A 14,970-nucleotide genomic window follows, 5' to 3' on the forward strand; every position below is an offset into this window, starting at 1 on the left:
GAAAGGTAATTGCTCCAGAGCTTGGTAAATGAGGGAAGCTCTTCTGACTTACCATATCCAATCATGCGCAAGCAAAATCTTGCCCCCCCCCCTTGCTTTTGATTGGCTATTCAGAATGCAACTGCGCATGCAAGGTGTACAGTCTATTTTCCTTTAGTAAATCAGCCCAGCACCTCAAGCTATACTTTGTAGGACTCGCTACTGAAGAGACTTACCTGTGAAAATTATTCTGACTCCCAATGACAGGATGATTGAAATTTTGCCCCACTGGAGGGATTTATTTTCAGATGTCCCACAAATTCTTTGCATGGCACATTAATATGTTCAGCGTGAAAACCTTTAGAAGGTTTTGTCTAACAATTTTTAAAGCCTCTGCATAGATGCGTTTACCCTTCTCCAACATTTACAGTGGCTCTCTTGTGTTGTAGATGGTTTGTGTTAGATGCAGAGACACGAGATCTGGTTTCTATACACACAGATGGCAATGAGCAGCTCTCCGTGATGCGATACTCCATCGGTAAGTAACTTTCCTGACAAGCAATTTGATAATAAATATTTGCCAGTTGTAACCTTGTGTCCAGGTCACTGGCTGTGTCTCGGCTTACTTCCCAGAACATTTCCGTGGGAAATCTGGGTTCAATATTTTACAGAGTTGCCTGTCTGGGATTAGAAATACAGCTTGAGGTGTGTGTGTGTGTGTGTGTGTGTGTGTGTGTGTGTGTGTGTATTCCCTCCCATCATCTTGCAAAGTGTATATAAAGAAAAAAAATTGAGGGGGATAAAAAAGCTTAAAGTGGAGGTTCACCCTCAAAAAAAATTCTGACATCACATGGAGTCGAGCCATCCTAGCGACAGAATGCCGGTGTTTTTTTTTTTTTTCTCAGCACATACCTCGTTATCACAATTTTCACCCCCCGGCATCCCGTGGGACTGGGCGTTCCCAAGCACTGCCTGTGATTGACAGGCTTCCGAACGGCGCATACTGCGCGTCACAGGTTGCCGACAGAACCCGAACGTCGGTGCTGCTCTATACGGCGCCTGCGCACCGATGTTCGGGTTCTGTCGGCAACCTGTGACACGCAGTATGCGCCGTTCGGAAGCCTGTCAATCACAGGCAGTGCTTGGGAACGCCCAGTCCCGCGGGATTGCCGGGGGGGTGAAAATCGTGATAACAAGGTATGTGCTGAGAAAAAAGAACCGCCATTCTGTCGGTAGGATGGCTCGACTCCGTGTGATGTCAGACATTTTTTTGAGGGTGAACCTCCACTTTAGGGATATAATTTTGTTCAGACACTGCACAGACAGATCAGTGACGCACAGTTCCTAATTAAAACGCATGTCCAGCTGTTAACGACATTTTAAATAGTTTGTTTCGACCATGTTGGGGCGAGCAAACTATTACCTTAACAGCTGGGAGCACTGAATCTAGTCTCTGCTACATACAGCACAGTGGGGCAGGTACTTCCCCCCTCTTGCTGTCGAAACAAAATTGATTTCAGGCTGCTGCTCAACCGTTCACTGGGAGTTTGTATTCTATGAATTAATACAACGCTTCCTCTGGTTGACTGGGTCAGTGATAATAACGTCATGCACCCACCTTCACTGCTGGAACACAGCGCTGTATACTGTATGTGGCTGAGGCTGTTTAATACAGCGCTCCCAGCCAAATGCGTCTGTTAGTGAAGATACAAGTTCATCTGGACCAATGTAGTCCAAATTAAGTATTTACATTCAACACAAGGCTGGAGAGCAGCTTTAAGCCATTCTTTTTGGTTCTTCTGTGTGGTGATCTAGGTTATCCCAATCCATCCAACCTGATTGGACAGTCAAATACAAATACATACACATGTGATTAGTCCCACCTTCATCATTGGTTCTATTTCTTCAGCATTAAGGGCTTTATTGCAAACAAAAGTGCTCCAGTACTTGTGGATATTGCCCTCCTGGGTCTTGGCAAGTGTTCAGCTTCTTAACTGCTCTCCTGCTCTCCTCTCCCAGTGTTCTGTTGTACTTCCTTATTGCAGACTCGTATGTCATGAACTGCAAATCAAGGGTGGGTGATTGGGGAAACTTCCTCTTCACCTGAACTTTCCAGAATCGGTACCCAGCATCCCGAGCAGGAGAACAGAGAGAAGAGCAGTGGAGGAGAAGCTGAACATTGTTGCCAAGACTCGGAGGGTAATATCCACAGGTGTGCATTGACTTTTGTGCTGAAAAGCACAAGGTCAATAATCTCTGCAGAGTGTGAAGAAGCACGGAGTGTTCCGTGAAGTACTTAAAGTACTGAGAGGTTATTTTTGCGTTGGAGCAGGTTTCTTTTCAATGAAGCACTTTATGTTGTAGAAATGGAACCAATGACAAATTACTTAAGAATGTGGCACTAATCACATTTGTGTTTATAGTAGCTTGTATATATTTTTGGTTCCTTATACAGCTTTATGCACCGATAGTGATTATTATTTTTTTGTTATGGTCCTGGACAGCTCTGTGGAAAATTATTATATAAGGGTTGAATTGGATGCATTTGTGAGGGTGGGCCTTGTAAACAATGTGTGTTCACATGCAAAATATTAGTGTGACTTTAGTTTGCCTTTCATTTTGCTTTCTACTACACCCACACATGAGATGCCAGAATGGGCAACAATGGTGGACGCAGGAAATGGTGTCGTAGATATTTCACCATATTTGTTGTGATTTTTCCATTTGTCATTTTAATTGATTTATATGGCTTTTGTTTTTTTCTTTTTCTTTTTTTCTTTCAACAGACGGGACGTTGCTTGCAGTGGGTTCTCATGACAATTTCATTTACCTCTACAATGTCTCAGAAAATGGAAGAAAGTATAGCAGATACGGAAAATGCTCTGTGAGTAGAATGTACAAGAGTCTCTATCCAAATCTCTTCTCTGTTTACAGAAAACTATCTGAGTAACATTGAGTGAAATAAAAAACTCTATGAAGGTGGGAACACGCAGGCATTTCCTGCTATAGTGATAATCCCCCATGATCGTCCTGTAATGAATCGTTTGCTACATATAGGAAACAATGAAGTGTAGAAACAACTAATTGTGAAGGTCCCTTTTACACTGGGGCGCAGGCGGCGGCGGTAAAGCGTTGCTATTTTTAGCGGCGCTTTACTGTCATTTTTGCAGAGGTGTTCGGCCGCTAGCCACCCACAAAGCACCACTGCATCGGTGCTTTGCCAGCGGTACGGCCGCCCTGCCCATTTATTTCAATGGGCAAGCATGGTGGAGGAGCGGTATACACAGCTCCAAAGATGCGGTTTGCAGGACATTTTTTAACGTCCTGCCAGCGCAAAGCTCCAGTGTGAATGGAGCAGCTCTATCGGGGAGCTTTGCAGACTTTACTTTTTGCGTTATAGCGCCTGCAATGCGCTTCAGTGTGAAAGGGGTCTAATTAGGGTTGTCCAGATACCGATACCAGTATTGGTATCGGGACCGATACTGAGTATTTGTGCTAGTACTCGTACTCGCGCAAATACTCCCGATACCAAAATAGAATACTTTTTTTTTTTTTTTGTGACATCGAACACAAATTGGATGGCACCATTGGATGGCACTGATAGGTGGCACTGGCATTGATTGAATGGCACTCATAAATGGATGGCACTGATAGGTGGCACTGGCATTGATTGGGTGGCACTGATGAGATGCACTAATAAGCTGCCTCCCTGCACTGATGCACTAATGGGCACTGATCTGCACTGATAGCTGGCACTGGCTAGCTGCACGTTTGGGCACTGGCACCGATGAGCTGCACTGACAGTGATCACTCCTTCAATGATATGTAGTTTTCCAGTACCGTATGCTAAAAAACAGCCCCACACCATGATGTACCAGTTCTTCATAATTCTAAAGAAAATATCTTTGGTCTGTATTGTGGTTTGAAAACGGTCACATGACATTAAAAAAAAGTATCGGTATTCGGTATCGGCGACAACTTGAAAAAAAGTATCGGTACTTGTACTCGGTCCTAAAAAAGTGGTATCGGGACAACCCTAGGTCTAATGGTAAATACTAGTTCCAAGTTTGAGAGTATTACTATGTGAAACTTTGTGTAGCAATTGCTAGTAATTGATCATGGGCGATGAACACTATAGGAAGAAATCATCCGTGTGTGCAGTTCAATACAATGCTATTTTCAATCCTTTCATTTTGAAAGTAGTGCATGTACTGCACTGCAATTGGATTGCATAGTATTGCAGTAGCATGTGATCTGGTGCAAGCAAACACACTGTGTTTGCAATCTCTATCTGAGGCGTCATTAGGAACCTATTGACACCCCCTCAGCGGATTGCTCACTCTGTGCATTTGGAATGCGGTGCAGGAAACGCACACAGAACACGTGTTTCCTTCACTGTGTTGTGACGTGAACTGGCACTAAAAGCATTCATACATATGGAAATCATTAGAGGGAGACAGATGATTATGGTAATCTGCTTATGTAATGGCAATGGCTGGCTTCCAAACCCAACAGATATCCATTCAGGCATTAAATAGGCATGAGGATTGCCTTGGCACTTGTACGCAAATGATTTTATTGTCCATAATATCTTTTCAGGTTAAGAAATGCAGTAGATACCAAATAGTGCCCACTCTCAGCTGAGGACTTTTGATTTTATTGATTTATACTCCCTGGTGGGTTCATCACCAGTAAGTCTAGCAGACTTTTTTCAAGGAAATAAAGTATAACTGGTATGTGACCCCTGGGCAACAGTGGAATTGACAAATATTGCAGGGGGGCTTCTGTACCCTCCTGGACATCAATCATTGTATATTTTGTGACCTTTTTTTCCGAGGAGCCACCTGTTCATAGCCTCTTGTTCCTCAGGAAGTCGCAACATTCTTGTTCCCCAAGAATGTTGCATCTGCCAGTGCAGCACTATGTGTTGTCTGTGTTCCCTACCCCATCTCACTCACCCTTTACTCTATTGTCTCCTGTATTGGCATCCCTACCTGGGATGGATACCAACACCAGTGGATGTTGCTCTTGATGTAGACCGGTTAGGACATAACCAACATAAAGCAGTTGGGTTAAAATTGAGTCTCATTTGGGGACCAATTGTATGCTTGTGACGTCTTACAGGTGCTGGCCTAACTTTTTTTTTTTTTTTTGCAAATAGTTTGAGACCCTGTACCCATGCAAATAGTTTAAAGAAGATGGGGGTTATTTACAAAATAAACCCTACATACCTCTATGCTGCAGCCTTACTGTGATGCCGCAGCTGTCCTCTGCCAGCTGTAAGACTGAGAACTGAATGATCAGATGACTGCTGCTTGCCACGTTCTCAGGCTTTTCAGAGTGGAGAGCAGTGACTGTCAGTCACCTGCTCACTGGGCTGGAGATGAAGTGCTGAGAGGCAGAGCCAGCTGTTAATAAGGCAAATGGGTGGATCCTGACAATATGGTCAAGATCCATCCAGAGCCCGCAGTGGCCCTGTGACAGTTGTCAGCGGGTTGTAGGCAGTTTCTGGACCCCAGTGGAGCAAAAGTGCACTCTTGCCACCCACCAAAAAAACTTTAGTCATAATTTTTAATGGCTATAGCCAAGTCACGTGCCTTTTTTTTTTCTTGTTCCTATACAGAAAAGTATTGGAGAGGGTCCTTCTGCATCATGATCACCTGCATCCGCTTTTATTATGCTGTTGTTTTTTTTTCTTTTAGTAATGTTTGTACCCCTTTATACTTTTGTGCCTACGTGTAGCTGCATGAGCAGTTGGTCTTCTGATGGGCTTGGTGCACAATTCCTCTTCCATGTGCCTCCTCAGTCAGATTTCACTAGTATTGCATGTATTGCACACTCTGCCTAGTCATCAAAAATTTGTACCTAACTGGGTCTTGATGTCTACTTTTCAGTACTTTTAAAGAGTAAAAACTTTGCAGAATTTTTTTCCAAAAAATCCCCTGCTTGTCAAGTCCTCAAAACCAATCTCATGCCTGTTTATTATAAGAATATGTGGCCGTGACTGCTTAATGGCTCTCTAGTTAAAGTGTTTTTTGTTTTGTTTTTTACGTTCATGCATTCTCTGAAATAAGGTAAATAAAACCTTTTAAAATCTACCCCCCCCCATCCCTCCCAACACTTTCCTGAGTCTTCTCATGATCCAGCACGGTCTTCCTAGACTCACTGGAATCACAGTAGTGGGAGCCATCAGTTCCTGCTGATTACACACAAATCCTGTGAGGAGGGGAAGGAGGGTGTAGCGCTGTGTGTGTGTCTATAGACACACACATCAGATTTAGGAGTTCGCCCACACAGGTGCAAACATGGCACATAGATTGTGTAGAGCGCCAGTGGGAGACTCCAGAAGAGGAGGTAGGGAGTCATTCTGTGCATTGCTACTGCACAGCGCAGGTAAGTAGAACATATTGTCTATATTAAAAGAGACTTTACAATCTAAGTTGTACACTTGTATTAAAGATCTAAACACACTTTTTGATTTTATATATTTTTTTCACTTTCAGGGACATTCCAGTTATATTACACACCTTGACTGGTCCCCAGACAACAAATACATAATGTCAAACTCAGGAGACTATGAAATATTATATTGTAAGTACTAACATTTTTGCTATAGTAAAAATCACTTTTATAAAAAAACTTGCGTATACAGTAAAGCTTTTTTTGTCTATTAGGCTAGGTTTCTGTAGTGTAAAATCAGCTTTTATATGGAAGAGTCACAACTTAATGTCCCACCATCATTAATATTGGCATGTATACTTTACTGACATAAGCTGGCCATAGATGAGTTTTCCCTAAAATCTATCTATCTATCTCCCAATTATAAAGGGAGAGCAAAATCCATGGTTGCTGCACTCTTAACGTTTCATATAAATACAAACTTCAAAAAATCTGCCCTTCCTCAGGGTTGGTTCACAACAGAATTGCACAGGAATGCTTGGGGTTTCTTGACATAAAACACACCAGACCACACAATTTATTTTTGCATTACTTTTAAAAATGGACTGCACCAAAATGCATGGTACTGCGGTACAATGCAATTTGATGACCGAAAAATCACTGGGTGCCGTTAATGCATTGGCACCCTGAAGCAAATTGCAATGGGCTTGTTTTCAAATGTGCTGCACGAAACGTACCCGGAACGCCACAGGTAGATAACTCAGAAACTTGGCATCGGTAATTGCATAGCTATCCAAAGCACATCAATCTTTAGAAGCATTGGACTGTTTAGCCAAGTGGAGAAAGAGAATGCATACTTTCTCAAAATCTATAATTTAGGACAGCCAGCTACAATTTACACCAAAGAAATCTAAAAGACGAATTAAAAAAAAAAAAGTAAATTTCAGGCCGGGTTCACATTTGCAGTGCGAGTTTCAAGTCTGTTTTCACTGCGACTTTCCAAAGTAGTAGTTCAGCAGCGATTTTAGATATGGTTTTAGTGCAAATTTTAAGAGCAGGCAGCCGACTGCATCCTTAACAATAGCTGGTTAAGGAGCGGGATGGCAAACCGGTTGCGGGGCACCCTTAACCAATGACTCGTCAGCTGTCATCGGGTTCCCTGCTAGCAGCTGAATGTTAACGAAAATACAGTGTGGGGGTTGTTTCAAGCACCCGCCCCCCCCCCAAATTTCATACTGGGCTTTTCGAATCTGGTATGGATTTTAAGGGGAACCCCACTAAAGTTTAAAAAAAGTTTTGGGGTCCCCAAAATGCATAGTGAATTAGTAGGGCTACTCATTCACCAAAATCAATAAATAAAAACAATATTTGACAAGTTCTTAACCACTTTCTGCCCGTCATATAGCAAAATTAAGGGTGAGGCTGCACTCTTTTTTTTTTTCGGTTATTTGCAGCACAAAAAAATTAAAATGCAGTGGTGATCAAATACCACCAAAAGAAAGCTCTGTTTGTGGGGACAAAAAAATTATAAAAATGTTTTGTGTACAGTGTTGCATGACCGTAAATTTTAATTCAAAATGCGACAGCGGTGAAAATTAGCCTGGGCAGGAAGGGGCTGAAAAGTGCCCTGTGGCTAAAAAAGTGGTTAAAAACAATATCCACTGAAGTAAATCCAGCGTCGATCACAAAAGCTGCCGACCTGCAAAAAAAAAAGCTATTTGCGCTTTTACCGGTCTTCTCAAATAACATTTTTTTCTGCTCCCCTTATTAATCATCAGGTGTGTTCACTCTGAGCCCCGGGCACTCAACTGTCCCTGCTTCAAGCTGTTTGATGTTCTCAGACTGCTTTCTGAAACCCTTCACTTTTTAGTTGTTTTATGTTGGTAGTTTCCCATGTGCAATAAAACTCGCATTGGAAATCATTGGGTTTCTCTACGGGGACCTTGCTAGGTGAAAAAAAAAACACAGGCATCAACACTGACTCCTGCTAGTTTGGAGCTGGGTGTCAGAACAAGGACAGCATTCTACTGTTGTTTTTATGCAATTTTGTAAATGTATTTTATCCTTTGTATTAACTGTGCGCTTTGTTGTGGCCAGGGGACATTCCAAGTGGTTGTAAATTAATTCGGAATCGTTCAGACTGCAAAGACATTGACTGGGCAACTTACACTTGTGTGCTAGGATTTCAAGTTTTTGGTCAGTATTAATAATTTTCATGTACCTTTTTTAACTATGTGATTGCTAAAGGTTGGCTGATGATCCAGAATTTGTCCCCCACCGACTCGAAGGCTGAGAACCGAGCGATCAAACACAGCTGATCACTCAGTTCTTACTGGAGCGCTGGGCTGTGGAGGGGCAGGAGCAGCTGGCAAAGGCTCTCAGCGGCTCGCTGAGAGGCTAAGCCAGGTGCCAGTCCAGGGTTCTTGGGCAATACTGACCATTTGGCCACGATTTTTCCTCAGCCTGGACCGACTCTGAAGTCGGCAGACGGTGGGCTTTAACTGGCTGTCAGCTGAAAACGGGTCACAGGTGTGCAGAACAAACTGCACTCTGGTGATCCACAGGCGAAGTACAGCCAAACCAGTTTTGGCTGTACTTTTCCTTTTAAGCAGCACAGTAGCGATATCACCAAATCCGAGACTAGCAGTCAGAGGCAGCAGTGCCTTCGATCTTGCACTGCAGATATACAGCTGTGATGCTTAAGACATTGGATTGCCTAGGCACAGGAAGTGCACTGGTATTTTGCAGGAGAAATTCAAGATAAAAGGTAGAATTTTCAGGGTACTGCTGAGGCACATTTAACATTTGTGGATGCTTCTTCTAAGAAAGTGAATTTTCACTTTAAGTTTAAATCCAGTTTATGGCATATCTAGGCCCCAACATAAACATACCATTTTTTTTATATATTTTTTTTTTTTTTTTTACTGGCCTTTCCTTTAAAGTGTTGTTGAAAATGTTATTACATTTTTTTAACAGTTCCCTCAAATATATCAAAGTAAGCTCCCCAGTAAATGTTTTTTTTAGAGCAGGAGAGGAGAAGGGACACGGTTGGGGAGAGGGTGACGGAGGCACGTACTGATGACTCATGTCAGAGCTCAGCAGCCCTGATATATCAGAGTTAGGGCAGAGAGGGGAGGGTAGAAACTGGCAGGATAAACAAGGTTTTTTTCTAGGTATTACAGTCCCAAATAATGCAGCACAATCACTGTGCTGTATACCATGCTCTAAGGGAAGAGGATCCATTTTTTTTTTTTTTAGGTTAGTAAACAATTTAAGATAAAATAAACTCGGACTACAAAGGCTGCATGCTTTTTCCATAAAGTGTCATCTCCTGCTGACTGTTGCATTACTGGTAGGCAAGATAACATAATGATCCCCATGACAAGTGTGGAAAGCAGTGTATACAGTTCTAAAACAGATGCTGATGAGAGCATGGCAAAGCTCTGTTTTTAAAAGAAACCTAGAAGATGCCTATTCTGACTTCCCTCTGGAAATGTCAGTTGCCTGGCAGTTATGCTAACCCTTTAATTTGCATATGTTGACTTGCCAACCTCAAACATGTATACAGATAAGGACTTTCCTTTTTGTTTTATTTGTATTATATATAATCTTTATTTTAGTTTCAAAAATGTATATAATATACAAAAACAAATCCAGTGATCGTGGACATCCACCTTTTGTCATATATCTGAACATGTAATATAGCATAAATTGTAAATAGTGATAGTGCACAGGAAAGTATGAAGTAAAGAAAACATAACCTAAAAAGAAAAAAATCAAGTGGTGCATACCCTGGCCTGGAATTGGCGCCAGGGGTCCGCAATGGCTCAAGCAACAGTGTTGGTCAGAGGCCAACCTAGCAAGAAAAGGGGGGCCCTATTGACCATAGTAACAGTCAGGGCGATAAATAAGGACCTCCTTTTTATAACTTTCTAAACACTTGCTCAGGGTTAGCAACGTTGAAGTATTGGAACCTAAAAAGTCAGTGTAACAGCCAAGCACCCAGCATTTTCTGTAGGCAGTCAGCAGCTGTAGCCTCATGTTTGTTTTAAGGCAGGTTTGCTTTAATGTAACCCATAATGTTAATTTGCTTTGGCTTAACAAGCCTTTGTGATTGCTACAAGTTAAAACTCCTCGTCTCACCTTCCAGGAGTGTGGCCAGAAGGATCGGATGGAACAGATATCAATGCATTAGTGCGATCTCGCAACCGAAAAGTTATTGCCTTGGCCGATGACTTTTGTAAGGTCCATCTGTTTCAGTATCCATGCTCCAAACCAAAGGTAAGGACATTCATAGTGCTAGTCGTTTTATAATTGTATCACTTTTACCTTTTATAGTGGCTATTACGACAAGATGTCATTGTTTTGCCTATTCCATTTTTTTATTTTAGCAACAGCTGTGTAGGGCTTATCTTAGATATATATTGAATAGATGGTTAGAAAGACCCTGAAAATACAGAGTTGCTTTTAAGTCTCTAATGGATATTTTTCCATTGGTTTATTGTATTTCGTCATTTTAACTACACATATTGAGTGGGTTATCAACTTTAGGCTTGTTTGCAACAGCAGTAAGCAACCAAACAGTATTAGGCTTAGTTCATATAGTGTGGTGACCAGCAGTTTTCCTCACTAAAAGAACACCAGTCACCACTAGTACACACAGAAAATAATTGTTTTCTATGTGTCCTATTTACACTGTAATGCAGCCCAAAGTTGCATTACAGTGAGCTGTGATAAAATGCAAAGTAAGCTTTAGACGTTATCGCTGCTCAGGTGAGCAATCGTTCATATTTCAAAAAGAAAGTATCCCAGTGTGCCACATGCTCGCCAGAATCTGGCACAATTTCAAGCGGCAATCGCAATCTGTTATTGATCTGCAGATACTACTCTGGAAGCCCAATGGCTCATCAGAATCTGCTCCCTTCTGGGCAATGCACCCTTTTTGTTTTCAGTGTCTTCTTTTGACAGTCTCCTAAAACTTATACATTCAGCCATGGTTGTTAAATTGTGCGAACTCGACTAACTCCTGTTCCACCCACATGACAGTGCCGTTGCTTGGGGATCGCCTACTTTGGCCTAGGACTGTCACATGGGGATAAGAAGAGTCCTTTGCCCTGTTTAGACTCAGAGGCATGACTTGAAGATAACACAGGGCTAATGTGCTCCCAGAGGTGGAGGAGGGAAAATATGGGAATTACAGGATGCTCAGAAGTGAGCCAACTCTGGCAGCTGCCAGATTCTTAATGACTGATTTCTGATGTCCACCTCATTTCAGAAAGCGATGCAAAAACCATAGAAGAAACACGTATGTTAGTTACCCTCAACAACCATCATAGGCTACATTGCAGACATATATCAAATTGTATAACTTTTCCTATCTTTTATTCTAATTAGGATTCTTTTTACTGTTTTCTAGGCTCCCAGTCACAAGTACAGTGCCCACAGCAGCCATGTAACTAATGTCAGCTTCACACACAGCGATGGCCACCTAATCTCAACCGGAGGGAAGGACATGAGCATCATGCAGTGGAGAGTGATAGAAAAAGTGTCACTCTCTCAAAATGACAATATAGTGGAAATAAGTTCTTCTAGCGTTCCAGCTGTAAGTGAAAAATTAGCGCAGGAAAGTTCCCCCACCTCCGAGATACCTCCAGCAAATGAGGAGGATGGTACTCCTGTGGAGTCTCCAGCAACTCCGGCAGAAGATGCCGTGGAAGCAGAAGTTGTACCGGATGGCATCGAGGAACAAAACGAGGTGCAGAGTGAAGAAAGCAGCCCAGAACCCTTGGCGACAAATGGCCAAGCGCCTCCTAGTGAAACAAATGAGGAGACAGCGGAGTCTCTTACCATTACAGAATCCCAGGGTGAAGATTCACCAGTGTCTTAACACCTAATTCTATTGGTTCTTTTTTCAATTCTATACCTGGTGTGTGAGCTTTCGACATGGGAAGAGGGTTTAAATAGTAGGAGAATATATTTGGATGGATGTTCATACCACGTGCGATTTAGTTTGGTTTCGTCCAAGAAGCCTTCGTCACGGGCTACAGAAAAAAAGCCAAAGCTGGAAGTTGGACAAACAAAAAAAACAAAAAACTAAAAAAAAGTGTAGATGGTAGATTTCAGGAAATGATGTCACTAAGTGGTGTGTTTGTATATATTTTGTAGGGTCAAACTGGGTCAATATAAGATTTAAGGAAGTGAAGAATAATAAAAATTACAAATATGCGTTCTACAAAGGTGTTTCCTATGTGCATATGGTAGAGGCCAAATCCATCATCTGTGATTGTTATCGGATCTTGAAAACTGTGCTCAGTCACGTTGGTCAACGCCTATGCAATTTTCTTACAAAAACTCTAAAGACCGTTTGCCATAAGAAGTCTGTCCTAATGCTGCTACCTGTCTTAAGGACTGTTTTTGTTTAAGAACTATAATAGCAGCTTATCTAATTTGATTTGGCTTTGTCCTGACCAAGCTTTCTTTAATGGGATCCTAGAGCTGGCCATGCATGGAGGATCGACGCTCTGGCTGAACATCCCACTATGTACAAGGTACTAACGGTTAAAGATGATAACCTCTCGGTGTCTGGCTTGAAGGAAATCCTCCTGGTGGACAAATTTCAGCTGATTTCCCACTGTGGTTTAATCTCCCAAACGGGCAATGGGATTTCCTTATGTATGGCCAGTTTAATTCAACTACCAGAGATCTGTAGACTCACTCAGATGTGACTGGGCAATAACTGCATTGGGGAAACCAGAATCATGATTACAGTAGAGATTATTGTATCGTCCAACAGTGGAGCTTTAGTTGCATATACTGGCAGACTAAATCCTCTCTTGGAGTTCCTGGCTCTGCCCATCAACCACCTACAATGTCATACGCCTTACTGCAATATTATAAAATAAGTGAATTGTAGAAAAATCGTTAAATACGGTTATAATAACTGTGCAAGTTGGGTGGAACTAGGAACCCCACAGAGCAGAAATAGTCACCCCATCATTCTTGAGAAGCCAGTGGTTGAAATATTAGATCTGTATGGACTGATGACCCCTTTAAGCAAAAAAAAAACACTGCTTAAAAAAATATGGTGCTTGGCGTTTCTAAACATTTTTTTTTTCTAAATTTATAATTGTCATGTGGATAAAAAAAAATATCAGGCTTGGGTTTATTACATCAGGTAACATTTTTCTTCTTCTTAACGTTTTTCAACAACAAATCAATGCTTTTCATGCATGATCGGTCTTCTTAGGAAAAGAGAAAATCCTTTATACTTGTGAATATTTTAGTAACAACATTTTATGTAACTTTGTTCTAATATTTTAGGTAAGTTTCTTTTTCTTTCTTTTTTTTTTTTTTTTTGTTTAATGCACAAGTCTTAAGTGTGCAAGCGTTTACGTCATTGCGCCATTCCAAAAGTGCATCCAAAAAAAATTGTCATTCCCTTTCAGTACCTTCTCAGGAGTATCGCTACAGATCAGCTGATCAGGTTTCGCAACGCCATAAAGACTCATGACTGCCCAAAGGATATAATGTACACAGATGTATCTACAGTCAAGTTATGACATGTGCATGTGTCGATAGGTATATATGTACATCTTTACTACTGTGTGTGTGTACAGGAGGTAGATACACATAAATGTAAAGATTTACACAGATATATTCACTTGTTTACAGTGGTTCTAAAATGTTCTCAGAATGTTGAGGGAATATATATATTTTTTTCCAAACAAGATGTGTATTTAACATGTGCTACATACTATATCTTTAACAGTGCAGAATGGTGTTGGTATATGGATTCATTAAGGAAATTATTTTTATATGGAGATGTAGATATGGGCATGCCCGAGATTCATTTGCGCTGTGTTCCACTTACCAGTCTCGAAACAGAAGTCGTGGAATCTGTTAACAGGATGGACAAAGCTCAGTAATAAACATGGCACCATCTGCACCAATCTGCTTATGGGATTTATTATATGAAAACGCATGGATTTAGGCAGATTAGGAAATTGCCTGCTGAAGAGTTACATTTACCAGTGTACCTTTGCATCACTCTAATCCATTATCTCATCTCAGATTGGCAGTTAATATGAAAACACAATGTGGAAGTCTATCATGGGCCATCATGTCACAAGGTGGAAGGGTAGGCGAGTTAGAAACAGCATTGTTATCCACAGATAATCATTTTAGTAAATTTGTGTGGTGTTTAAGCCGTTTAAGTCCATTATTTAATATGGTTTACGTTGGTGGTGCAAGGGTAGGCTGTAAAGGATTAAATGTGACTCGCATTTCTATTTGAGATTATGCTGAGTGGCTGATTAAGCAACTGAAAGTGCAACTTGCAAAGAGGGAAAAAAAAATAGGCGACTAGTAAAACATTCTAGTTCTTCTCATTGGAACCTTGGTGCTCTCCCAAACTGTTCCAGATCCTCACATCCAAGCACTGCCCCAGTGACACGTTGGGCAAACTCGCAGTAGATAATCTGTACTGTGCCAAGTACATTTGACTCTCAAAGTCCAGTTTGTTTGACTAGTGTGATCACTCCATACAGGCATACCCTGCTTTTAAGTACACAATGGGGTTTATTTACTATCGTT

General features: G+C 41.5%; 1 protein-coding gene across 6 annotated transcripts in view; it reads left to right on the forward strand.

Annotated features, from left to right (window-relative positions):
• Positions 1 to 14,723, forward strand: part of EML4 (EMAP like 4) — a 239,149-nt gene extending 224,426 nt beyond the window's left edge. For all 6 annotated transcript variants that reach the window (XM_040351522.1, XM_040351517.1, XM_040351519.1 and 3 more), the window contains 6 exons: positions 429 to 517; positions 2,766 to 2,863; positions 6,483 to 6,570; positions 8,476 to 8,574; positions 10,529 to 10,659; positions 11,795 to 14,723. In XM_040351522.1, the coding sequence (XP_040207456.1) occupies positions 429 to 517; positions 2,766 to 2,863; positions 6,483 to 6,570; positions 8,476 to 8,574; positions 10,529 to 10,659; positions 11,795 to 12,265 (976 nt within the window). In that variant the 3' untranslated portion in view covers positions 12,266 to 14,723. The remainder of the gene's footprint in view (positions 1 to 428; positions 518 to 2,765; positions 2,864 to 6,482; positions 6,571 to 8,475; positions 8,575 to 10,528; positions 10,660 to 11,794) is intronic.
• Positions 14,724 to 14,970: the final 247 nt, after the last annotated feature.

Source organism: Rana temporaria, chromosome 4 (assembly GCF_905171775.1).
Source record: "Rana temporaria chromosome 4, aRanTem1.1, whole genome shotgun sequence".
NCBI classification, from domain to species: Eukaryota; Metazoa; Chordata; class Amphibia; order Anura; family Ranidae; genus Rana; species Rana temporaria.